Raw genomic sequence first — 26,861 nt, 5'->3', positions numbered from 1 at the left:
CCATCTGATATATCTGTTGTGAGTGACATCAGAATTTCAAGTAACTGCTATAAATGCTCTCTAGGATGGCTGTGCATATTGTGTGTAATTTTCTGAGTTTACCTTTATTTAGTGGCTGGAAAATAGCTTTTTAAAGAAAGTGAGAATTTTTTTCCTTTCCAGTGGGAATATTGTTTTAAAGCTTTGTATTTAATGTTTGGGTTCCTATTTAATTTTTTTATTAATACTTTTGCCCTGATTGAATTTTGATCACTCTTTTTTGGGTAAAATTGGTGGGAGGTGTTCACAAAAATCGTTATGCTGTAACAAGGAGTTGAATTTTATTTGGTACTTGCTTAGCCTTAGTTTTACAATGTACGTGTGGATGTACGATGAGCTGAACCCCTAGGGAAGTCCTGTAAATCCCTGAAAGCAGAGTGCAATTCACCTTAGCTTTTTCTGAAGGGTCCCCTTTTCTTTCCCCCAATAATGGCTAATCCACACCCCACCTAATTAATTAGTTTTCTGTCAGTTCTGCAAGCTGAAGCAGCCTTGTTGCTGCATGGATAGCTAAGACAGGGGGATAGGATGCAGTGGAGGAAACTGAACAGGATGAAACAAACCCCTCTCTGCAGCAGTGAAAGGTTAGGTCATGCTGAATGCAAGACAAAGTGAACCTCAAGTGTTGATGGTTTGGATGGTGGGCTCATACAAATTCATCAAGAAATATTAAGGATCCTCTGAGCTAAGAGCTCTACAACCACAGAATGGTGGGCAGTCTCTTGAACTGAATCTGAAAAAATGGGGAAACAGGAAACCAAAGACAAACTCTCAAATCACTGAGATGCAGAGCTGTGGCCTCACAACCAGTGATGGTCCAGTGTTCAATGAACAAACCTCTCTTGTTCTCAGAGTTAGAATTTCTTCAGGTTTATCATGCTTTTTACTGACATCTCATAAGGATACAGTATTGTGGAAAGCAGACTTACAGAGTGCAGGTAGAGAAGAGCTGAAGCCCTCTGAGGTTTTCCAGGACATGCTTTCATTGGCAGTGGCAGAATCTGTCAGTATGTATTTAGCACTGAGTAACTCTCTGATGACAAACTAATTTTTGAGTTTAAGAAGGAACAAAGACCTGTTTCCCTTACAGAGCTATTCAGTAGCCTGTGTAACATGGATTGTTCTCTATTTACTCTATTTGAAATGCCTGCTTCTTCTTTCTTGATCTCCAAGTTGACATCCTGATCCGTCATCCCTCTTATGTTGGTTTTCCCAGTAAAAATTGCTCTTATGTGGACTAGCAGTTAGAAGGGGTTGTGTGGAATGACTGGAGTGGCAGTCCTCAGATAGTCTGCATTATATAAGCTGTGCTTTCCACTCAGGTTGTTAATTAAACTTGGTCTTCAGATCCCAAGACAGAAACTACTTATGTGCACACTTCATTTTAATAATGTTTTTCTGTTCCTCTGTCCCAAGAGTCTTAGCCCTGTCTTCTGGTTTGTCCATTCTCAAGAGGGAGAAAAGGGAATGTAAGGACAAAATGAGAGTGTGTGGCTCCATGTAGTCTCATTTTGGGCAAATAGTCTTGTCTGAGGGTTGTAGATTAAGTGAGGGAACATCTTACAACATTGCTATGGATTGTCTGAATGATGTGTCCTTTGGAATAGGTGCTATATCCTTCCAAAGAGGGGAAAAAAATGAACAATAGCAATAAACCATTTTATCATTCTGTGTTCCATCCTCTGCAAATGCATTATTGTTCTGTGATGATGGTCCTGCAATTTAACCTGCTTTGTTACCCTGTCAGTGCCAGGGTATGTATACATATAATTGTGTGTACAGTTTTTCCTTGCACCTGGGCAGACCATTGTTTTCAGGAAGAATTAACTTGGTAGTTTAAAAACTTGGGATTTTCCTCATGCATAGCACAAGCTAAAGTCACTCTTGGTTCCATGTAGTCCGAATGTGCTTCTGGGTATTTGCTACCAGGAATTTGGCAGTTGCTTCTTAGTCCTCTGTGACACATCCTCTAGGGGTTTCACACAGCTCAAAATTAGGTGCCAAAATCTTCTCTTAACTTGGAGCCTGATTTTGCTGGCACTTTTGCACATGAGTGAGTGCTCCTGTGACTGGTTTTAGCTGCTTGTGTCAGAACCAGAGTTTGAGAAGGAAGGTCGTGCAGTTGTATTGCCTTTATTGTCTAATGTGAGTTGCTTTCTGCGAAACTACCTGGTCTTGAAGGTTTTCCTTGTAGTCAAGGGCAGATGGAATTATGTCTTCTACATCAGTGTATAGTAGGTGTAAAATGCTGCCAGATCTCAGCATTGTTTTGCACTGATAATAACTGCAAGATGTAAGTTAATTGAAGATAAGCCTTTATCTATTTCAGAGGCAGGAGTGATTCCTGCCTTGCTTTAGTGGTATTTTCCTTTGATCATTCACATGCTGTTGGAGGGACAGAAATGCAGGACATATTAGGCAATAGATGGGTATTTCTTTCACCAGTGTAATACTACACCTGTCCCTAAATTAAATGATGGGAAAAGATGAAGCAGAAGAAGAATGCTTGAGTTTGGCAGCAGTATACATTATTAATAATAATTTATAATATTAATAAGAATTAAGTGTGGAGTCTGGCAAGGCACCTGCACTGAATGCAGAATACAACAGTAGAATATAGTTTAGGAAGAGGCAGCTCTCTTTTTATAGAAGAGTATAGAGCTTCAACATTAATTCTTATTTGTTTGGCCTCTCTGGAAATGTGATGGCCATTTCTTTGTACACATTGTGCCAAGAAAACAGTTTTATACCACTATTTGAATATTGTGGTGAACTGCAGGCACTAAGGGAGGTCAAAGAAAGCATTTGGGGCTGCTGTCACTGTAACAGCTCTATGCTAAAAACTACATGTGGTCAGGTTACCTTGTGTAACCACAGTAACTAAAAGCAAACAGTCTTACTCTACTTTTTCAAAAGCACAAACCACTTCTGGCTTGAATTTTAGCTCTTGTCTTCTGCTTGCATTGGACTGAAGGCATGCAGAGTTAATTGCATTTCCACTTAGCAGAAGTGATAACCTTTGCTTGCTGGGGCAACCTGTTCAGATACTAGAGCCCTTAGTGTCAAGACAGGAAATGCTGTGTAGAGAGGTATAGCATCCTTTATTAGATCACTAATAAGGTGCAGTTTAGGGATGTAATTTGGCCTTCAGTAGTGAACTAAAAGACACAAAGTCCCTTAAGAAGTCCAGTTACTCCTTGGTTGCACCTCATGGCAGTTCTGCTGGAGGGACATGACTGCATTGCAAAGCCTGTTTCTCAGGAGCTGTTGCACACAACTGGCAATTATGTCATTGACAAGTTTGAGGGGCAGTGGGTGTTCTGATTGTAGACTCAGAACTGTCCACACCATCTTTTCATGGGGCTTTTAAGTTGTTTTAGTAGCACCTGCTCTACAAAAGAAGGTTAACTTCCTTTGGTACTTGCCTGCAAGACATCTTTTCTGGTTTAAAGCTGGACAGAAGAAATCACATCAGAAAACTAATTTAACAAAAACATCTAGCTGAAAATAATCGGTTGTGATATTTTCCTTGGAAGGAAGGAGAGGTGTTTCTAAGTGGCTATAAAAGTATAAATACCATCTGTATGATGTATTCCTATTTTTTTCTGGTTTTAGCAATAACTTTTGGATTATGTTTGGAGAAACACTGGGTACACAGACAGTAACTCTTATTCTTGGACTTATATACTATGTTTGTATAACTACAAGTGAAAGAGTTGTGTATCCAGGCCTTTACAGCCAGTTTCATCCCTTAGTAATCTCTTGTCCTGGGTAGCCGAGGATAGCTTAGTGCTAAGATGTGCTATATTGCATCAGGTGATTTTTTGAGGAGTGCCTCACACATTACTCTGCTGTTTTGCTTTTACCTAGGTGCTGTCTTCTTGTATACTGGTGTCTTCTAAGGATGTGACTTACTTTTAAATATGTTCTTTAACATAACAAATGTGCTGCTCTCGATGCAGTGAGCACCTTGTGTCCCAGTTTCAGAGATAAAGTCTGAATATCTAAATAATCTTGGATTTATTAGCCTGTTCAGACCCAGCAAAATAATTTTCTAGTCAAAGGATTTCAACAGTACCTCTGTAGGAGAGGACACTTTTAGTATTTAGCCCTTTAAACTCATGTTGTTAGGAGATTTCTTGATTGGGTATGTGAGGTACAGTGTACTGGCATCAATATAAGGAGTTCTGTTTGTCTCTGTGGACTTTGGAAGAGACTGAATGAACTGGCCTGATGTTCACAGTGCAAAGTCCTTTAGAAGTAGATGACAAATCACATAAGCCTTGAAGGCAGAGCACTTTATAATCTGGACAGAAACAAGGGCAGCTCTGGCCTCTCCTTTAGCTGAATGTGTGAAGGAGGGAAAGATCCTTGCTGTTTGTTAGGGGTGAATTTCTTTCCACTTGCCTGCATGACCCTCTTTGCCCATGTTTTTCCCATGCTTTTAGTGGCATGTTGGGCATGTGGTCTCTGAGGTTATGATGGACGGTTCCCAAATTATGTGTTCAGTTAGCCCTCTGTGTGATAGGTATGACACATTCAACAGTCCTTCACAAAAAAAAAGCTTTTGTCTTGTATTCAGACCTTCAAGCCCTCTTGGAGATTTTACTGAAATGAGGAGTTATGATTTCAGCTGAAGGCTTTTTTTCATATGGAGCAGATGGCTCCTAAGGGAGCTTAGTTTATGGATTGCCTCCTTTTCCTTAAATATTAAAACGCTTTATGGTACATACCCTTTGATTCTGGTAGATTGCAGTTCCTTTATGCAGGCAAAAGCACGTTCATCAATGATAATATGGCAAAATACTTGATCTCCTTTCCGTGTTTCACCTCACCCCACACATTAGTGGGTTGACTCTTTCTTTATGGATGAGCAGCTTGTCACAGTCTTTTAGAATTATTGTCAAGAAGAATTGTGTGTAAGAGCCCTGAATGGTTCTTAGACATCTGATAGTGTTAAAGCTTAGATTTTTCCTTTATTTTTCAGGATTCTAGTGCATGAAGGACGTAAATGATAATCCCAGAGGACCATCTGTCCTGGAGCAGGCATTGGAACCAAGTTACTATGTGACTGAAAGGACTGAGTGCAAGTCAGGTGGTAAGTAAGACAAGGAAGATGATAGTTATCATGCTGTCACTTCAGTACAGATGAAAAACACTGCCATACACTTCTTCAGAATTTATCCTAATTTTCAGGTCTTAAGTGTTTTGCAAATCCCATTTAGCATTGAAGGTAATTTTTGCTAGATCTTTTCATGGTGGAGTATATATTTTAACCTAGCTGTGGTTCTCTCATCATTCAGAGTCTGTTTTACCTCCACTGCCTACTTGATGTCTATGCAATTCTTTCTAGATTGGAATTCTAAGGTAACCTAAAAGATTGAGCCTTTGTCTCTTAAAAGCTCCTTAGGAAGTCTTTTTAAGTCCAGTCCATATCTGTTTCAAGCATTTTTTTTTCTTTCTTTATAATTGATTCATGGTGAACTGTAAATAAATAAGTTTTGTTTAATCATCAAGGAAGTGGGTGTTTTCAAGCCATTCTGGAGTTGTTTCTAAACATATTCTGTCTCTTACAGGAAAGTGTTTCCTGTCTGCATAGTGAATCCTGCATCCAGTGTAGATAATCCTTTTTTGGTTTTATTGGTTGCTTAACTGATTGATTTGCTGGTTGCAGTTAATGCTGCACTAGGAGTGGCCTTTGCTACCTCCTTGCAGACTGTTGCAGTTTCTGGTTGTTTTTATGCTGGAGGAACCAGTGCATCTGACGTGGGTGGGCCCTTGGTATCAACTCCCCACTGCAATGAAGACCCAGCTTGTGGAAAGAGAATGCTGAAAACCTTTATTTGGGGATGTTTGAAGGGCAAAAATATGTGCTCTATGCAAATAAGCTGTGAGGGAACAGGTTCTTTCTGTATAATTTACTGAAAAAAAAAAAAACAAAAAACCTTTATGAGCTGTAATCTTATTTATGTAAGAATCCTGAAAAACTTCAGGTAAATTACAGTTGTTTTTCCTGGGCATTCCCATCTTCTTTACAAATTTGATATAAAGGGTTAGATTTGGACAACTGAAAATCAATGCCTGCCACTCATTTGATGGCAGAAAGGAAGTGCTGTCTTTTCTGTAAGCTCAGGGTCGTGTTAGTGTTACACATTTTGGTGTTTTTTACAAACTTGTCCAGATCATTTGAGGCCAGGGTTAAACTAAGGCTATGAAACATCAGTGAGATGGTGGGTTTTTTTATTGAGATGGAGGGTAATTGTGCAAAATAATTGCAAGTCTCATTATGTTAGGACATGTATAAACATACAGTAAATGACAAACACATTTTGCCTCAAAGCACTTATTCTTGATAGCTTGGCCTAAGTAAAAGCATGATAATTTGTGTTATATGACACTTGTAGACTATATTAATTTCAAAGCAAGACATGAGCACCATTCTGCTCGTTTACAAAATAATGAATTCAGAAATCACTTCACTGTGCTTATCAAATTTATCTCCTTACTGAAATTTGTAGTAAAATGTAGTTAAAAGTGTGGAGTTAAGGTAAATTTGTTCCATCCACCAACACAGAAACCACACCCCCTCTGTTTTGAGGTGGATAGCTAAAAAAAACAACATAATGTGCTAAAAATCCAGTATATGATTCTTAGGGCTACTGAGTATATTGAGAACTCTTTAAAGTTTCACTTTATATTTCCACCAATATGACTGCTTTTAGGGGGAAATGTGTTAATGGTTCTGGTAGAATAACACTATTTATTTATTTATTATTACTTTTTCCCCTCCTGGTTTCTAAGGGTCTTCACTTCTTGTGTCTTTGCTTAGGCTTTGACACTGCCAGTCTCTCATCTCGAGGCCAAAATACCCAGTGTTCGTTCACCAAGCCTGCAGGTTGTTCATAGAAAAGATCTTTAATCCAGCAGTGATTACTGGCTTACACTTTTTATGTGGGCAATACAAAGGGAAGTTTTTCAAGCAGTTTTGGTTTTATTGCAGAATAAGGCGTGGGTAGTTCTGCCTTGCAGAAAAGCTTAGCCTGGAAAAACCTGGTGTGGGAGGGGAGAAAGAAAAGATCGACAATCATTTAACATGTGACATCAAAGTGGAATAGTTCCAGCAAAGAAACTGTGCTGAAACTTCCCAACTGAATGTGAGCTGAAGGTCATGCACTTCCTTTCATGTTAACTTGGTAGAGCCAGCATGGAAGCATTGCTAAAGTACCATGGGAGGAATTCTGTATCTGGAGGCTACCCCAGGCAAGTGTGCTTGCTGAAAAGTACCGTGGAAAGGCCTCAGTCTGAGGTGGCTAAGCAGACTGCTTTTGGTACAAGAGGCAAAGGCACTTAGCATCAGTGATGCTAATTTCAGGAAAGGCTCAGGTGTAAAAAATTCAAATCCATGTCTAATCTGACGGAAGATGCTACAATGAATGTTTGAAGTAGAAATCATTCTCCAGGCATTGTCATGGGACTGTAGACTGGCCCTTGTTTCAGATTTGGCAAAGAAAAGGGTATTGTTTTGTTCAGCTGTCAGAAACACAATAATAAACTTCAGTATTGTATAAAATACAATGCAGGATGTGGCCAAAGGTCTTCAGTGTTGTAGTGCTTAAGTTGAGCAACCAATTACATTCATACAAAGAAAATACTGCTTGCAGTGCAGGGCATAGGAGCTGATGAGGAACTTCTAAGACATGGCTTGATTAGGGTAGGTTGGAGGGCAAATTAAAATTCTGAAAGATTCCTTTGGAAACTGTTAGAATATTTTTGTGCTAGCCAGTTAATACAGATGGTGAAGCCATAAAATTATGGACTAGATTGAAAAATGGTCATTTTAAGTAATCATAAGTCTGCTTATTTCACTGAACTGCCTCATGTCCACATGCTCACATCCAGCACAGTGCATGAAGCAAAAAGCCAGAGTGAGTGAAATGAAACTGGATGGTGTTTCTGGAGGCTTGAAAAGTTTTGCTGTAGCTGCATGACAGAGCCACGAGCTGCTCTTGTGCAGGTGGGAAACAGGATACAGATGAAAGAGGTCACATGTGTCTGTGGGGATGAGAAAAATTAACATGCTGTTTCTGAAGGAGTGTGCACTTGGGCTGACAGTTTGAATTTGAAGCCTTTCAGTCAAATCTTTATTAGAGCAAGTTTATTCTGCGGTGTGTACACAAAACACTGTAGAAAATTAAACCAATAAACATCTCAGTTCATCTCTTAATGGCATTTAGGAATCAGAGAGATAGTGCCAAGGAACGCTCTCTACAGGTCAGGTACCCTGATTTCAAAAAGAGTTAAATTGAAAGTCAGTCCATTCTTTTTGACAAGCATCTGTTCGGTAAATTATCATGTGCCAGTTTTAGTTCCATGGTCCTATTGATTTAGATAGTTCTATTGATTCAGAACAGTTTTAATACAGTTTCTTTCAGTATTATCATATCTTTATTAAGGGCTGGATAAATTCTTGGTTTTGGGGGGATTTTTTTCTGTTAATCCTTTTTACACTTGATCCTTTCTCAAGCTAGACAGGTGGTGAGTTGACTTGATGCTCTTCATTCTCCTTCTATGCTCTGCATAAAATTATCTTGCTTCACACTAAGTAAAGGTAATTGTAAACTGGCATTTGTAATTTAAAGGCTTGACCCTGTTGATGGTGTTCCCTGATGCGTGTTTACTCCTCTGCCAGCTCCATTAGCTCAGCACAGCAGTCACAACATCAAGGATATCTTATTGTTGAACACCCAGGGTATTACTTTGTTATTCACACTGGGATTTCATATGGCATTTAAGGGAACTGATTATTTGCTTTCTGAAGAAGTTCCAGTGAAAGCTGGAAATTTTTGATACCTTTTAGGCGTACTGCATGAAAACACAACAGAATCATTTGCTGATATGTTCCTGGGTTTCACTCTTCAAACCTTAATACAAGACTATAATTTGAAAAGTTTAACAATGTACAGAGAATGATGAGCATATACTGACAAAACATTGGGGCATACTTAATATGATAAGGGCCTCTAGCAGACAGGCAGCTGTGTTTCAAAGGTAGATCACGGAGTCGGGGGGTTTTAAAACAGTTTCTGTCCATCCCTATGGAGATTGGTATCCTAAATCCAAGGTGAAAATACATTCCCCTGTGTCTCCACTGCTACACAGGCAGCAAAATAGTATCTCTGGGCTGTCATTGCCCTCCAGGGATTATTCAGGGCTGTTCTGCCAATCCTCCTTTCATCATTTATGTTAGGACAGTTCTCCCCTCATTGCTCATGCCTGTGTGTAGGTCCTACCTTTTAAGCTTGTTCTTTGGCAATAGAGACTGTCACAGAATATAAATTTGACCAGGTGCGCTTTGTTAGAGTGAGGTCTGGGTGGCATCAACTTTTTGTTTTTGCTTTCCTGTGTTCTGGTGAAGGAAATATGGGCATTTGGACCTGAAGAGAGCAACAGCAAACTCCAGTTACAGCCCTGCTCCAAATGGTGACGGGGTGAAGGACTGTGGTTGTAGTTTGTTCCTGCTGTGCAGTCAGATGTAGATGTGGCAGCCTGTGCATCATGACAAAAAAGAGGTGGGGCATGGGGGGGTATTCCCTGAAGTTGCATTTCTTGCCTTGGCATGTCTACCTGTAAGGCCATGTTCCAGCCGTGTGAGAGCTGACAGAACTGAAGTTCTGTTAATCCCTGGCCAGCACTGTAACTCTTCCCCGTGTGTGACTTTCTCAGCTTTTGTGCAGTGTCACTTGCAGTGTAAGATTTGGAATGCTGGGCTGTCCTCACACTGCCCAGTTTGTAGTATTTGATGTTCTCACAACTGTACTTGTATTTTCTTAATTGTGAGTGGCAGCAGGCACATTTGTGTGCTGTAGTCACACACACAGTTAAAGAAAGCAAAAGCACGTGGTAGGCTGCAGTTTGAAAACCGTGTCAGTCTCAGTTTCAAAAACAGCTGTGCAGTGTTCTCTCATTTTCAGTGTGAAGTGTAATCCATATTTTGAAGCTGCTTTTGAAAATGAAACTTAGGCCTATCTTTTGAAGAACAATTATTGTTTCAGCAGAACTAGGGCTCTATCTAGGGGCATTGGAGCTCTTGAAAATTTTCCTAGGCCTTTCAAAAATCTAGCCTCTTGATGCTCTAAGTCTGTTAGGCATGAGAAACCCACTATCATGTTTCTCACTAGAAAAATGAATCAAAATTCGTGCCTGATTTCTCCAGCTTTATGTCTGAAAATTTTAAGTAAGAGTTCACAGTTGTAATTGGGAAATGGCAATCACCAAAAAGTTTAACCATATTTTTTTCTGTTTCAGAGTTTAGAGCAAGGTATTTCAGAGGAGAAGGAGGGAAGGCTCTCTGTCTTAATTCTGAGGTTATTTAATACCCAAGAGGAAGGAAGTTTTCAGTATGCTTACTTCTTGCATATGCTACCTTGTTTGATTTGAGCTACTGCCAGATGCTGTTTTTAGTCTCCACTCAGTCCTTCTGTCAGGCTTTTCACACTCCTCCTCCTCCTGTGGGCTTCTCTTCTGTGGCCTTGTATTTATTTTCCTTCTTCCCTCTCTTATCAGATATTCTCTTTTCCATTATTCCCAAACATACACCTTCTTTTGCCATCTGTGTTTTATCATCTTCTTTCTCTGCTTGTTGTTGCAAGTCCATTGTCTAGTGGTTTTGTAGGACCTAGTTTAATGCCATAGAAGATGCATTTTAAAATCAAAAATACTGAAGAGTATCCCTGCTTCAGGGATGTGAGATCCAAAACAGTGCAGTATTTTGAATTGCGCATGTTGTTACATTAAATTATATGTACTGTTAAATTATATGCATGCCTCGTGGGCACTGGTTTGGTTGACTGATTAATTAATGGACAAACTAATATCATAGCTGAAATAAGCTGAAGATCAGCCTGGTAAAACAACTAGTCATTTTTGAGAGCAGAACTTTGCTGACGTGTCACATGGTCCATATGCAACAGTTTTATAAACTTATTTTTTAAGCCGGTTCTTCAGGAAAAGGGACTATCACAGAAGATAAGTTTGGCACCCTTTGGAAATCCAATGTTTTTACCATATCTCAAACCTCTACTGTTTCTGGAAATCATGGTTTCTTGACCTCTGCCTTACTGGTTTGCTGACTGAGTTTCATGCCTTCTTATGCCTGCTGGTGACATCACCATGGGGGAGTGCACAAAGCCTCAACTAGCAAAGTACTTCAGTAAGGATAGCATTAAGAGGTGAGCAGTTGTGGATGGCCATCCTCAATAATTAGGGGTTTTAATGGTGGAATGTTTTCTTCATTGTATCACTGTTCTGTCTTGGAAAAGAAATTTTAGGAACCTTTGCTTTGTTTGTGAATCTTATCTCTTTCCACCTACACATGGTCTGATCTTTAAGATCTGGGCCTTCTCTGTATCTTCACAAGGAAAACTCTAAAAGGAGAGAGGAGGGACTGCAAGGATTGACAGGTTAAAAAGATTGATGGAGAGCATGCATTGGCTCATGCTTGACTGAAACAGTCTTCCAACCCTGCTACCTGAGAAGGGTTGTCAAAGAAGAGGTGATCATGGTATGGTCTAACCCATTAGATTTGCTAGATGTCCAGCTGCAGTGTGTTGTGCCAGGAGATTTTGTTGAATGCAACTAGGGAGTTCCCAGTGCCTCTTTCCCCACAAAATGAACCTTCCAACTGAGATCTGGCTGTGTTGCAAAAAGGGAGTCATAGTCAAGCATGTTATTGAAAAATAGAACAGGAAGGGGAGTCAGCCTCTGTGAAGCTTCCTTTGGAGCATTCAGAGTGGAACTGAGGAGTTTAAAATCTCAGTTTAAGTGGAGAAAGGAGAGATTCAGGCACTTCATGAGAGGAACATGGAGTTCTTCAACAGAAGAGTTGAGTAAATACTGACAGGTTCTACTCTTCTGCAGTACATTTTCACAACATCTGTCAAGTTTCCTTTAAAAATACCCAGCCAGCTCTGGCTTGACTGTGGATGTTTTTCACTCTTCCCAGTGTATGGAATTGGCATTTTAATTTCACAAACAAATCTACCAGCTTATTAGATTCATCCACCTGCTCATGCAAATGGCAACGCAGTAGGTTGAGTTTGTTCTCATGTGTTTTTCATCCCAGATTTTTGGTTGTCATTTAAGCTTTACAGAGTCTATTTTGCTCAGGTCCCCTGTTTTGCTGTATCCTGTATAATTTCATCCTTGGGATTGCACCCACCACTGCAGTATGTGGTAGCACTGGGTTGTTAGGCTGTTCTCCCCATGGGATGTGAATGCCTCTTCCCTGTGGGCTGTGGGCTTTCTGTGTGCTGCACCCCATGCTGTGGCAGCAAGCTGCCTGGATATTTCTATGTTGTGGTTCTTTGCACCTACCAAAGAGTTTGAAAGGTGTCCTTAATGGCATGGTTCTTCTATTGCTTTATTTTCAACTCAGCTGTTTAGCTAAAAGAATGTGTTATTCAAAAGAACAATTTCACCTGAAAGTAAATGGCCAAATGAAAATTTTTTTTAGTCCCCACAATAGATGCCATTTGCTGTTGATGATTGCCATCATGGCACGCTTTAAGTGAGAACAAACATACTACCTCCCTCCAATACACACAAGGCTTTTTCCTAACAGATTTATTCATTAAGCATATGTTCAAAGACTACAGCTATTACCACTTTTAAATAGAACCATTTTTCATTGCTTTTCATAGAAAAAATACTAGTGTCGTGAAAAACCTGTTAATGTTCCAGACTCAATTAACTACCGTATTCTATCAAAAGTCCTTTCTACTCAGTTTGTTTGACAATAGGAAAATAAATACTGTGTGTTGGAGACTGACCTTCAGATGACAGTCCAAAGCTGCAGCTTTGCACAGTCTTTAGCAGTTTGAATGCCTTTACTTTCCCTCTGCGTATGTGAAAAAGGTCTCTTACAGAAATTGAAGAGAGCCCTGTTAGACTGTAAGACTAGTTCCCAACTTCATTGCTTAGGCAACATTCCTGCTGAAACAGGTAAAAGTTTCAGCTGACCAATTTTGCAGCCTTTTGATTAGAGAGATGGCCCTTCTGAAAGACACTAAATGCCTTCCATTTTGTATGCTTTCTGTGGGAGACAAAGACAAATACAGACCTATTTTTCAGAATAGGTTATTTTTCTTTTTGTCAGGTTTGTGCAGGCGTTCTCAAAATGGCCCCTTTTAGCTTCCTGTGTGCTCACTGGTACTGATAGGTTCTGAATGTTCTTTGCCAGCACATTGAAGAGCCTGTGTTATTTTTCTGTACAGAAAAATGCTTTTGCAACAGCTCTAAGGTGAAGCTTCCTTTATTCTTGAGGTTTTTTTACATGCTACTAAAGTGCTACTCCTATTGGCTGCACATATGAATTTAGGGATGCTATTGTCTGTTCAGCTGATAAGATCATTTCAAGATCTGTGGGGATGAAAGGATGAACTATGATGTTACAGTTATCCCTCAAAAATAGGACTTGATACTGCCCTGCTTACTCTTTTGTCTTCTGTGCCTCTGCTCACCATATCTGAAATAGATCACAGGGCTTCTACCTGGGCTGTGGATAAAATGTTGCTCTTGCCCATTCTCTTTATGATCTTTCCATCATAATTAATGCTATTGTGGTGATTTGACCTTTGCTGGAGGCCGGGCACCTGCCAAAGGCACCCTGTCACCCCCCCACTCTGAACTGGATAAAGGAGAGAAAATATATCAAGTGGCTGATGAGTTGAGATAAAGATTGGGAGAGATCATTCCACAGTTACTGTCACAGGCAAAACTCAGGGAAATTAGTAGAATTTTTTGCCAATCAAAATCAGAGCAGGATAATGAGAAGTAAAACAACTCTTAAAAACATCTTCCTCCCACCCTTGCCTCCTTGGTCTTGACTTCATTCCTGATTCTGTATCTCATCTCTCTTGGTGGTTCAGGGAGATGGAGAATGGGGGTTATCATTCAGTTAATCACATGGTCTTTCTTCTTCTGCTTCCTCCTCAGGAAAAACACTTCTTCCCTTTCTCCAGTGTGGGGTCCCTCCCTCCCATGGGGGACACTCCAATAACTTCTCCAGTGTTAATCCTTCCCATGGGCTACAGTCCTTCATGAACTGCTCCAGCGTGGGTTCCTGCCAGCGACTGGGGTCCCTCAGGAACAGGCTGCTCCAGTGTGGGCTCCTCTCTCCCTGGGTCTGCAGGTCCCCCTGACAGGATCTTGCTCCAGCACAGGCTTGCCATGGAGTCACAACCCTCTTTTGGGCATCTACCTGCTCTGCCATGGGCTCCTCCAGAGGCTGCAGGTGGATCTCTGCCCCTCCATGGGCTGCAGGGGAATACCAACTCTGGCACCTCCTGTGCTGACCCTGGTGTCTTCAGGGCTGTTCCTCTCAGATAGCCATTCCACATTTACTTCTGTGCCATAACTTTATTCTCCTTAAACAGGTCATTCCAGCAGCATGTCTACCATCTGATGTGCTTGGCCTTGGCCAGCTGGCTGGCATTAGAACTGTCAGACATAGGGAAGCTTCTCAAAGAAGCCATCCTTGTAGCCCCATCACAACCTGCTACCAAAACCTTCTACACAAACCCTTCAGGAAAGGACCAGACAGTTTTGTTGTTGTAATTGGCATTGGGAAATGAGAGGGGCAAACAAAAAAATATTCTTTTAGTAGAATCTTGAAATAATGTGGAGGAAGACAGAGATGGCATGGTTTGGAAGTGCTGCACTGGTCTTTAGAAGCTAAGAATGAGATTTACGAGATTACTCAGTACTTTATTCTTCATATTGAAGTCAAGTGTGGGAGGAGACTTGGTATGAGGTGTTTGGCATCTCCTGTTAATGCAGATGAAGTGTTCTGGAGAGCATAGCAGAAATACAGCTCTGTGGATGAAATCTTGTTTCCCATTGACACATACTGTCACCCACACTTCAGAAAGAGCATCCTAAGGGAAGCAATTGACTACTCAAATTCTGAAATATGTAATATACACAGCACATTTCAACATGGAGACAAAACTGTGGGACAACTAGGAGTCCCCAAGATTATGTTTGAGGCCTTTGTGGTGACCTGAATTATAAATGTTAAAAAAATCAGGAGCTTCTGAAAAGAAAGAAATGCTCCAATCAAGACCTGACAAAATGATGGTTTTTAATAGTCCCGGTTTGTGTTGCATAGTTGAGGAGCTAAATTCCTGTCTTTTCATCCTCAGAATAGGACACACTATGATGACTTTTATACCTGAAGCATTGGGAGGCTTTAAGTGTGCCTTCTTGGCAGGTGTGCCTCCCACACATGCAGCATACCTGCTTCCATGCAACCTCAGATCATCATCATTCCTGCAGCATTTGCTGAAGTACAGAATGAAAATCCCTAGGCTGTGATCCCAGTCTGGAGCCAGAAGAAGAAATGCTCTGCTTTTGCATGACCCAAAATGGTGTTTGCTTGCCAACTTGGTGACCTGTTGATTAATGTCAGCTCTTGCTATAGTGACTCAACATGAGACTGTGTGATGTGAGGTGCAGTGGAGCCTTAGGACACAGGAGTCCATGAGAGGTTTGTTTCTCTGGGTTGTTTTGTTGCGTGAAGCTCACAATTGTAGACAAGTGGTGCAAAATCCTCCCAGAAGAATTGCAAAGCTCATCACCAGCATGTGCTTTTTTTGTGTCACCTTCTCCAACAGAGAGCCGTAACAACTTGTGCATGTCTGCTTATCTATATAGACAAAACATTGCTCAGTGCATGTTTCCTCCCTGGGAAGAGGATGAGAAGGCAAGCTGTTGCATCTTTTTAGTTTTCTATTTAAGGCTGTGTATCCATGTTGATGAGCACAGTATAGGAACCCAGATAGACTAGACCCAGGACTATTTCCACTTTCTACTTGAATTGTTCACTTTTTGTGCTCCTGTGTGATAGCTAGGGAGAAGGTGAGCTTGAAAATGTTAGTCTTGTGACATTTTAGTAATCTAAGTGTGCCTGTAACATGAAGGGACTGCAGTTACAGAGGTAGCAGACTACTCAACTGGAAACAATGATATTGAATTGTGCTGGGTTTCCATTAAGCCCAATAACGGTGTAGACCTGAGTTGAAATAGGGCTCTAATACAGAGACAAAATTGGTCCTGTTTGTGGATGTCCACACCCTTATCTCTACAAGTATTTATTTTCACGGATTAATTAGAAGGTCTGAGTGATACTGTTGCTTTCTGACGCAGCCAAGCAGTGCTGCAAAAAAGCATAGCCTTTTTAAATGCATGAAAGAAAGCAAAATGCTTATGCTTGGCATAATACCCTTGGGGTATGTATCAGGTTTGTGGCTGAAGATGATTGTTGAGACTGGTCTTGATATAATTTACTTTGCTCAGGAAAGAGAATGTGTTTGAAATGAATGTGATAGTGGTTTTCCTAAACGATTTTTTGTGGTGGCTCCAGGGCATAAGATTTGAGTCACTTAGTAAAGCAGGCTATCCCCAAATGAATGACATCAAAACAGTCCCATTTGAGCCTGGCAGGAAGCCAGCAAATCACCCCTCTGCTTCAAGGTACAAACCTTCTCATTCACCAGAGCAGAAAGCAGATCTAATACCTACAGAAAACCAGGCCAGTCACTGAGGAGGCATTAGAAACACACAGTGGTATTAGCATAATGAATGTAGAAGTACTCTAGAATTTATTAATTTAAGAAAAGAAATATCCTTTTTTTTTTTTTTTCAACAATAGCAGTGTGGCAACACCAATTCAGATTATTGTGGTATGAATAGCAAGTACTTTCAAAAGTGTGTGATAGCAGAATATGCTTGTTTGTTTTCATTGTCAGAGTCACTCTTTTATTGAAGAGAATGTTTGTTTGTCTGGTTCTCTTGAATGCTATTCTTTGATTATGCATTCAGGCACATTTAAGTATATCCTGTAGTTAAAGTGTAAAGGCACAAAAATTATAGTTAGGGTTTGGAAGGGGACAGTTGGTTATCCTGTTTCAGAGAGTTCAAGCCTGTACATTTCGCTCTGCATTGCTGCACCACTGACAGTTCTCCCTACCTGTGCTGCCTGTGCAAGGCTGATTCATGAGCAGTCTAAGCCTTTATCTCTTTAACTATGGAATTACAGAGCTGCTTTGTACACTTTTTAACACTTTCAGTGTTTAAGGGAGCTTGCAGCCTGGGATTAATTTGGGACAACTAACTCCACTGAAAGTCAACTTGTAGTCTGTTTACAAAGGCTCAAGGCAGCCACAAAATTATCACCAGGCACTTGAAAATGTTCAGTGAAGAAAACAGCATAAGAAAGAAATCTATTCTTTATTTAAAAAAAAATTGTATCCAATATTCAGTGCTAATCAGATGGACCTTCTGTATGGGATAAGAGGAAAGAGAAAAGACAAAATCAAACAAAAGAAGCTTTGAATTGAGCCCTGATTGAAAGATGGCAATTGCTAATTATGTGTGGGTGAATTACAAGTTAATATTCAGTGTCTCTGCCCTCTGAGGGTCTGCATTCACTCAAGAGCTGTAATTTCACACCATGTTTAATATTTTGTTTTGAAGCAAACACTGCTCTAAGGGCCCTGGCTGCCTTGAGAAATGGCATATCCTTTAACTTGATGTTTCACAGTACAAAAGGGAAAAGGACACTGCCTAACAACACATCTTGTGGTTAAGACCTGTGAGCATTAGGAGAGCCATTGTGTATTTGACTTAGTAGTGGGAGTATGATTTAGATGTGGACAGGGTCATAACTAGTCTTGTAGTGGGAATTAAGAACAACTTCCCCATTATTAGTAGACACATAGCAGTTTGTAATGAGTGTAGGGCCCTGGCAGTCAGACCCTACAGATGGTACAGTAGCTCCCATATACTTCCCATCTGGCTGCTTTATCTGACAGTCCCTTACTGCTTCTTATGGCTCCTAGCAATTCCTCTTTGCTGTCTTTGCAGAGCAGAGAACCCAAGGAATTTTTTTTCTTCTTGCTCCCGTCTAAGTGAGGTTCACACCTGATTCAGAGTGGTGTCAACTGAGGTATTCTGAGCTGCCTTTTCCTAGGATCTCTGTTTCATATGAGCTGTTAGGGACTAGAGACTTGCTGAGAGGATCAGGTAAATGACCTTCTCTCTTAGCAGGAGGGTTAGGTATATTACAAAGCAGCCAGTACCAGTGTGTAGGACCCCAGGTATAAGAGGAGTGCTGTCTTGAACATCTGGTTTCTTCTAGAATGGAAGGGTTTGGTGACAGATCAACTGAAATCCCCCAGACTCACCCTTCAGTAGAGCAAAATCTCTGATGTCAGGCTGCATCCTTCCCCCTCCAGGGATTACTTCATAGGCCAGCATCCTGCTTTTTAAAATTGTTTTGCAAATTCTTTTGATTGTTTGGAACAAAAATGACTGTATGGAAGCAGTGGACTTCGAGAAGATTGTGAGTTTTACATTTCTCTTTCTTATATTTCTTTTCCTCTGCACTTATCATTTTTTCATGAACTATTTCTTGAGCAACACTACAGTGAGCTACTCTGTGAGGTGGGCAGTGGAAGTTGATATTGAAAGACATTTTAATGCTATTACATGTCACCCTCTGAGAATGGATTTTGTCTTTGTATTTCAGGTCTGTAGAGCACATGCACATTTGCAGAGATTTGCACTACAGTTACTAAAAAATAAGACTGAACATTAACTAAGAACAGATTCTTTCTCACAGGGAAAAACAGGCTTACTTACTTTATTCAGAATCATCAATTCTGTTTAATAAAACAAAATCTTTATTTAGCTCCTAACAAGCCCTCGGTTTCTCTGCTAACAATAACAGTGGCTTAAACATTAGTCTGAAAATTAGTCACAGTTGTCCTTGTAATCTGAAAGTTAGTTTCAGAAGTGTTTTTTAAGAAATGGGTTTAACAAATCGGGAAACGTCTGGGCATTTCTTTTTTCATGACTTAAAATGTACTGTCCAGAATTCTAATCACAGGAAAAATACTACCTTGGTAATTTAATTGTTTATTTCCATATGTACAACTCAACCTAAGGGTAATCTGGACCCTCTGTAATCATGATAAACATGTTTCCCACCATTGCTAGTAGAAGCCCTTTTCTGCACAAGAATTTAACAGGTAGTAGATGCTGGCTCTTGTTAGGCTTGAGTTTTATGGAACCTGCAATAAAATGCCTAGGATTTTCTCTTCATCTTATTTTGTGATAAAAGTTGGAGCTGGTGGACATTTCCACTGCAGCAACTCAGCTGAAGATGCCCTTAGGAACTGGAATCTATCCAGATGATATCTTCACTTATCATTGTGGCACTTCCCTGTGGCAGCCAGACAATTATGACACAGTAGATGTTGGACTGTTGAAAAAATCACTGCAACTTGAAAGCTCTTCTAAATCACAGCAAAGAGCCTTGTCTGTACCCTGAAATTCACAGAACATATCAGCAAGCACATAACATGGTGACTGATTGGGAACCAAATGAGGTTTGCAGCTTGTTTGATGGCCAGTCTCCTCCTGTTGAAGAAGAGGGGGAAGGCAGTTTTTCTTGCAGTCTGATATTTCTCTTCTCCATCCCTCTCCAGCAGCTTGCAGGCTTGCTTTTATACGTGACCCCGCAGTACCATAATAATGGTCCTGGGTGAACATGAACATTTTTTCTGCCTTCACCTCTCTTTCTATCCTCCCACCCATCCCAGATGAAGTGGCAGGTGGACTGAGTGGGAGCAGTGTGAACTCAGTGCAGAGAAAACGTGTGACTCAGCAGTTCAGCAGGGAGCTGCTGAGAGGAAAGGCAGCTATTCTCCTTGCACACTCTGGCATCAGGTTGCTGTTCCCTCAGAGATGAGAAGAGGCTCTTTATGGATGGAGATGTGTAGTTCCCCCCCACCAGCATGGCAAAGTATCTGTGTATTCTTTTTAGCAGAACTTATTTCAAGTAGAGAGGAAAGTTTCTTCTTCAAGTTTGTTAGAAATGTTGCCAGTGAGAGAGGAGAAGGATCAGGCTGGAAGTGCATAGACACCTCGGTTATCTGCTCGGTTTGCTCACAGATTTTCTGCATGACTTTCCCTGTTCCTTTCTTTCTCTCTTGATGTGTCTTTCCCTCTTGGTAATTGGAGTTTGGCATAAGCAGCAGCCAGACTCCACCAGCTGAGCTTGGAAAGTGCAAGTGTACAGTACTTTTCCTGACAAGTAGGTGATACCCCTTTTCCTCTGCACTGTCAAAGAACTCCACAAAGAACTTGCCTTCCTCAGAAGGAGGCTTCTGGCTTTCCCCATGCTACCTGCCTCCCATGGACAAATAAGCCCAAAGGAAAGTTGATAATTGTGTGTTATCCTCTGTCACACAAGGATAAATTAACCCTCTCACTGTTAGGGAGGGGCCATTGCAGTGCTATCTAAGCAGTTTGGTAATGATGAAAAAGTTGTGGTATTTTATTACCAATTCTGTGTTTGTCTTTCAGAACGGAGGACTGAAGTAGATGTTGCTTAGTCTATACAGAAAAAACAGGTAGATATTTTATATCAGTGATTGTACTTACTAAAAGCTCAGTTTTAAAGCTGTGGTGTGCATCATTGTCACTGAATTTCCCTAACCACACTCACAGAAAAAGCAAGCTGTGGGGTGGTGTTCTCTTGGATCTTCAGAGAGCCTGAAACAGTGTCACTGGAGAGCTGTTGAGCAGCTGAGTTCCCTTGATGGGCATGTCAACCCATGTGTCGGCGTGAATGAAATACAAATATTTTCAGTGTGATCTTTTTAGCAACAATACTCAGCTTTCTGAAATAGAGTCCTTGAATGTTAGAAATTTCAGTTGTTCCCCACACAGCTATGAATACCTGCGGCCTGGCTCAGCTTGTTCTTACAGTCCAGATATACTTACTGCAAACTAAAAGCATTAGAAATTGTAAGCTGGAATTCATCTCAGATTCAGTAACGCACCTGTGTTGCTGCTGTGTAGGCTCAGTCTTGGTGAAGAGTCTTCCAATCCTCTGTAATGTGTCAGAGAGAATAGTTCCAGTTTCTTGGACCTCTTACTTAACTTGGTATGTCAGACTTATTTCTTCATGAGCTCTGTTGCAGAGGAGAGTTTGAAGCTTGCAGTCCTACAAAGGACCACGGGATGGACCTAACTGGTTTCCAGTTAGATACCAAAGGGATTTCAGGGTTGCTTTGGTGCCTTGCATTATTTAGTGGTAAAGGTACTAGGATCCATGGGTCTGCCTGGCTTGTTCCTTGTGTTTGAATTAAAATGTCTTATACTTTCTGAAATAGCTCTCAATATAGTTTTGCATTACAAATGCAAGATCTACCAACCACAAGCTCTTGGCAGCTAAAAGTTGGACTTTATCCAAATGGAATTGGAGGTACTGAGGAGATGGCATTGTTGTAAATCCCCTCTATCTCCAGTCAGTCAGTAGTAGGTAGCTGTGGGGTGCATCTGAGGAGGTTTTTCTTTGCAGTTTTTAATCTGAATACTTTTGGGGTCTAGATGTTCTCCTCCTGAGCAGCATTTTACTCGGCCATTTGGAAATCTTAGATGTATTGAACTCTCGTAAACAAAGCAGATCAGGAATCAAGCAGAGTAGCAGTTGTCATGATCAGAAAGGTTAAAAAAAATAATAATAATGTGGGAGCTAGCATCCCCAGTTTTCAACACAGATTATTATATCTTAAAATTTTCAGCATAACTTATCAGATGACTCAGGAATGCAGACAGAATCAAGAAGAAACAGACTTTCTTTGGTGATTTTTATCTGTCTGTAAACTAATGATGTCATGTTTAGTGCTTAATAAATTAGGTTGCTGTTCATAAAGAAGTTTAATAGAAATTTCAGAGTTAAAAAATAGTGACCCATTGGTTGGATTCGTGCAGAGTGAAGAATGTAAGTACACAAGTTGTGTTTGCCATGCAAGTATGAGAGGTCCCCTTCCTCTTACCCACTTCTTCCCATACCACCACAGTGCAAAAGAAAGCTCATTATTCAGTTTCCACCTTTATCATGCTGCAGTGGCAACCAAAACGAGATTTTCTTAGCCAATACCCTTCTCCTAAAGCTCTGTTCTTTGGATAGATAGGCTTTTTACCCTCCAGCACAAGCTGCTTCTTGTTCATGTGCCCTCTGAGGTAGCTCATTAAGGTTTGATGTGTCTTTCCAGCACCTGGACTTGCCTGCAATCAGGATGCCTTATGATGTGTGTATTTAACAAGGTCTTGACCAGATCTGTGAACTATGATGCCAAGGGCTGTGTCCTGTGTGTGCAGTTGGGGTGCATGTTAAAATTCTTTTCAGCAGTGGACTGAGACCCATCTCAATAGTGTACTTTCACCTACTGTTGTTTCATCAATAGCAGTTCTCCCTAGCAGTTTAGATGGAAATTAGAGGCAGAGATTTCAGTAGACAGTTGCATTTGGACATCTGAAGATGCAGAAGCCATAAATAGGCCTATGACTCTGGTCTGAAATGCTGGTAATCCTGATGGATGTGAGGTATTGCTGGTATACCTCATAGTGTGTTGTGCTTCCACTCTGTGGTCCCCTCCTACAAATTCTCACCAGATGTGGCCCTCGTGAAGATGTGGACAGGTTCAGAGTGAAATGTACCTCAATACACCTAAAAGAGTTAGGGGCAATGCAGCCCAGCTGCTGTGGTGTGTTGGCTGCTGCAGCTGGAGACTTGGCAGAACAGATGAGGCCCCTTTTGCCCTCCCGTCTTGTGTGTCTTGGAATGTAAAACCCACAACCCACCATTAACATAATTTGTATTTCCCAGTAAAGAGGCAATACTATCTGATGCAGAAGCATCCTTCCCCCAGGGACAGTGTGATGGATGTACATAAATGTCTAATAACTGTATGAGTACTGTCTTTTCATTGTTGGGGTGTTTGCTTTCTGTTACAAAAACAGTTTTGCTGAGGAACAAGTCTTTCTCTCAAAAATACGTTGTTAAATTAAGTCTGCCAATGGAGCGGTGCCAATTCCTTGAGCATTAGCACCCGTGTACAAGTTCCTTTTAAAATGTTAACTTCATTAGGAAATGCAGCCAGGATGTGAGGTTCTGAGGGGTTGTTTTCTGTTTTGTTTTTCTCTGAAGGCTTTAAGTATGATTCAGTCGAGTTACAGAGCTGCTAATGCTTCACCCACAGCAGGATTTGATGGGATCATGGCATGTTTGTTACTGTAAGGCTTTGTTGACTTGCTTGTTATTGCTACAGTGCCTTTTAGTATTTCAGCTAAGACTAGTACTCTAAGCACTTGTTTTTCTGAGAGTTATATAGGTGTTTTTCATTCTTCTGCCTGTTATGTACCCACATATGAAGTCAGAAAAAAAGAGAGATACAGGGGGGTTAAAGTGGGCATTGCCAGAGTTACAGAAGCCAGCTTTTACCTCATGAGTGAAAGAAGAAGTTTCCCTATATAAATTATTCCATATTATGATAATATGTAGTGGTGTGCCTTGTATTTTTGGCAGCTTGTTTTGGTGGCACTGTTTAAGGAAAGAATGCAGGATGAATGGATCCCTGGCATGATCCAGAAAGTGCTTTTCCCTGAACAGCAAGGATGAGTTTAAGTTTATGGTGCTGTTTTGAAATTTCAACTTGTTTTCACAAGCCATATGGCTGCTACAGATGTCAGAGACCTTTTAATGCTTCTGCCAAAGGCTTTTTTTTTTTTCCCCCTAGCAAGTGTAGTCTTGTGCCAAAGCAGAAGTACTCATGGAACTTGAATCCCCATCTCTGTGATGCAGGAAATGAGGAAGCTATCACATGGATGCTACATTTCACTGTCAGTCAAATCACGAGCAGGGGAGAGGCTCTGTTCGTTCCTGCAGGCAGTGATCCCTGCCAGCTCTCTCAAGACCTTCACACTCACCTTGAACAAGAAAGCTTCCCTGGTGTTTCACTCATTACCTCATCTGCAACTGAAAGAATCCTGGTCCCATTAGGGCAAACCATACAGGAGTATAGGGCTGCAAGATGATGTGTGAGTGCTAATTGAAGGATTGTTTAAAGCTGGCATAGTTAAATCAATACGGAACCTGAGGTGGGCATCATTATTTTTGTTAGAATCTAATCTTTTGGGATTTATAGGAGAAAATTTTTGAATGGACTTAAGTTAATACTAGACCTTCTCATTGTATATCCAAGGCATGTATATCTTTATTGTATGGATGGATTCAACCAGTTCTCCATTATTTTAGTTCTTACGCCTTTTGCCTTCTGTTGTGCTAGTGAAAATACCTCTTGATAAAAGTGTCAGTTCTGCAGAGCTGGAGTCCTGTTGCCAGGTCCACAGGCCAGGTCTCTCTCTCTACCTTATGCAGTGAAAATAATTGAAAGTAAGAGTGGTCTATTGTCCTTCATAAAGGGCAGTTGTAAGAAGGAGAATGTGACCCCCACAGTTGTATGGGTGTTACTAGACAACCCTGGAATTCCAGGAGTTGGACTTCTAGGCTGTGGAGAGGCACAGATCCCCATGGTTACAGAGTGCCCTAACTTTGACATCTTTGTTGTAAAAGATGCAGTTAAGTGGCCTTCATGTCGTTGTATTATAGTCAAGGGTTTGTTTCCAACCAGAAATGACCTTGTAAAATCTCAGGCTGTTACAAACATGAAACAAAGAAATGCTGTTTATGTGCTACTTAAGGCAGCACCTTTAGTCAGTTTAAAAAAAATGTTCTGTAATATGAAGTGTTATGACTTAGAAGAACCAGATGAAAGCTGAGCATGAAATCTGCATTCCTTGGCTCCTTGCATTTCTTGGTCTGGTTGTCTTCCCAATGCTGTTTTAGTTTTGCAGTGTGTATATTTTATCTTGAGATTTGGGGAGGAGTAGGCCAGGAAATCATCAGAACCTGAAAAACAGTAAATATGTTCATTAACCATTCTTAGGAACAGAGATGCATTATTTAATGTAGATAAAGGAAAAGCAGAACTTAAACTATGTTTAGTGAAAATGGAAGGTTAGAGACTTCAGGAGCAAACAATAATAAACTATAAGAAAGTAGATATTTTTGAAGCTTTCTATCTCAGCCACAGGTGCATGTCTCTCTGCAAAGGTAATAAAAATAGTTTCTGACACAAAGATTCTGTCCCTGCTAAATTTCAAATTCTGGTTCCAAAACACAGAACATAAACATCCCACAAAAATAGCAGGAAAAATTGGCAATCGTTAACAAGTATTTTCCTCTCTATTCTTGTTCAAATCTATTGAGACATGAAGCAGTTTAGAAGCTCTGAGCTTTTCAGCTTTAAGGACTGAGAGGTAGCCTTCCTGTGATGTCTAGTACCAAAAAAAAGACAAACCGGCATTAAAAGATGAATTCTTACTCTGGACAGACCCTCAGCTGATACAATGATATATTTCAGTTTATAATTAGAGCTGTGGCTAGTTAATGAGTGCTTATCTGACTTAGAGTTACAAGTGTGAGACATTTAGAGAAATGGTTGCTGAGAGGAAGGTTTTGAGAGGAACCTGACCTCAACAAACCAGGTGAGGGCCAATGGTGGGGCCTTTCCTTGGGACACAGGAGGCTGGTTTAGGCTTAAGTCTAGAGAGTTGTACACAGGGCAGCCTTGGGACATTCCTCATGTCCAAAGATGTAAGTCAGTAAGACTTACACCCAGTGATTCTGATCTTTCACTCCTCACTTGTAAATGAATTTGTATCTACACAGACTCTATTCAAAATACTGTTTCTGAGGGAATAGCCACACCAGTGCTTATTTCCACTGAACGGAACAGCACTGCAACATTATTAAATAGCTTTTGAGTATGAATTCATCCAAGAAGTAGGTTATTGGAATAAAGTCTATTTTATTAGTGCCTTAGGACACTCAGCCAAAACCCAGAGTCCCCGAGCACTGTTCAGACACATAAGATGAAACAGTCTCTACCTCAGAAATCTATAATCGGATTAGACAAAGCAGACAAATAAAAGAAGTAGAGAAATTGAGACAGGAAGGGGCAAAATGGGTTCTCTGCCATCATGTAGCTGGGAAGTGTGTAGCTAGGCAATAGCACAGGTAGCTTTTTTTAAAAAGTAAAAATGAAAAAGTGCAGCAATGTAAATGAGAATTTGTTAACAACAAAGCCCAGAATCCGCACCTCCGGAAAGAAAGGGAAAATAATTTATCCACCCACACTCACTTTTTTCTGATGAAGGCAGGTGAATAAATCTGCACTAATAGAGTGTGACGCTCACAATCCTGAGCTGCGCTTGCTGAGGCGGAACTGAAAGGTAACCATCGTCTCCAGGAAAACAATACCCTTGCAGCCCCCGCCGTGCCTGCAGGGTCACATCCCATTCATCCCCTGCACATGTCGTTTTCACGTGAAGGTTGTTCCCGTCCAGCTGGTATGGAGTCAGTGGATGAAACTGAAGGACAGCAAGGAGAGCGGAGCAGGAAGGAGCAGTCCCTGAAAGCCTCCCAGAAAACAGCAGCGCTCGGTTGGCCTCCCCCGTGGAATGGATTAATACCTGGAGACAACATGTATCTGTTTGTCCTCTCACAGATACTGGTAAGGCAGCTTGCATAGCTTTGGAATGCTGGGACCCTTCTTTTAGGCTGTGCTGGCTTGGGAGGTTTCCTCACTCACTGTAGATGTAGCAGTGGGAATGGGTGTAGTCCTCATTTCTGCAGCTTTGCCTTGAGAGCAGCCCCTGCCTTTTGATGTCCCACACTCCCATCCCATTTCCTGCCACCCTGCAAATGCCTCCTTTGCCGAATGACCAATATCCCACCAAATCCATTTTCCATAGCTGTTACATATGGGAGTAAAGACCCATGTTGGTTACAAGTCGAGCGGGAGGTGTGCTCTTTAAAGATGTGGTGTGCCCTTCACAGTTGGGGATGA

General features: G+C 40.9%; 1 protein-coding gene across 2 annotated transcripts in view; it reads left to right on the top strand.

Moving 5' to 3' along the window:
- PTPN5 (protein tyrosine phosphatase non-receptor type 5) overlaps nt 1-26,861 on the top strand; it is a 76,782-nt gene that overhangs the window by 17,238 nt on the left and 32,683 nt on the right. For both annotated transcript variants that reach the window (XM_059849005.1, XM_059849006.1), the window contains exons 2-3: nt 5,027-5,137; nt 26,344-26,525. In XM_059849005.1, the coding sequence (XP_059704988.1) occupies nt 5,038-5,137; nt 26,344-26,525 (282 nt within the window). In that variant the 5' untranslated portion in view covers nt 5,027-5,037. The remainder of the gene's footprint in view (nt 1-5,026; nt 5,138-26,343; nt 26,526-26,861) is intronic.

This window comes from Haemorhous mexicanus, chromosome 6, assembly GCF_027477595.1.
Source record: "Haemorhous mexicanus isolate bHaeMex1 chromosome 6, bHaeMex1.pri, whole genome shotgun sequence".
NCBI lineage: Eukaryota > Metazoa > Chordata > Aves > Passeriformes > Fringillidae > Haemorhous > Haemorhous mexicanus.
Note: the sequence above shows the minus strand (reverse complement) of the source record. Positions and strands in the feature narration are given on the sequence as shown.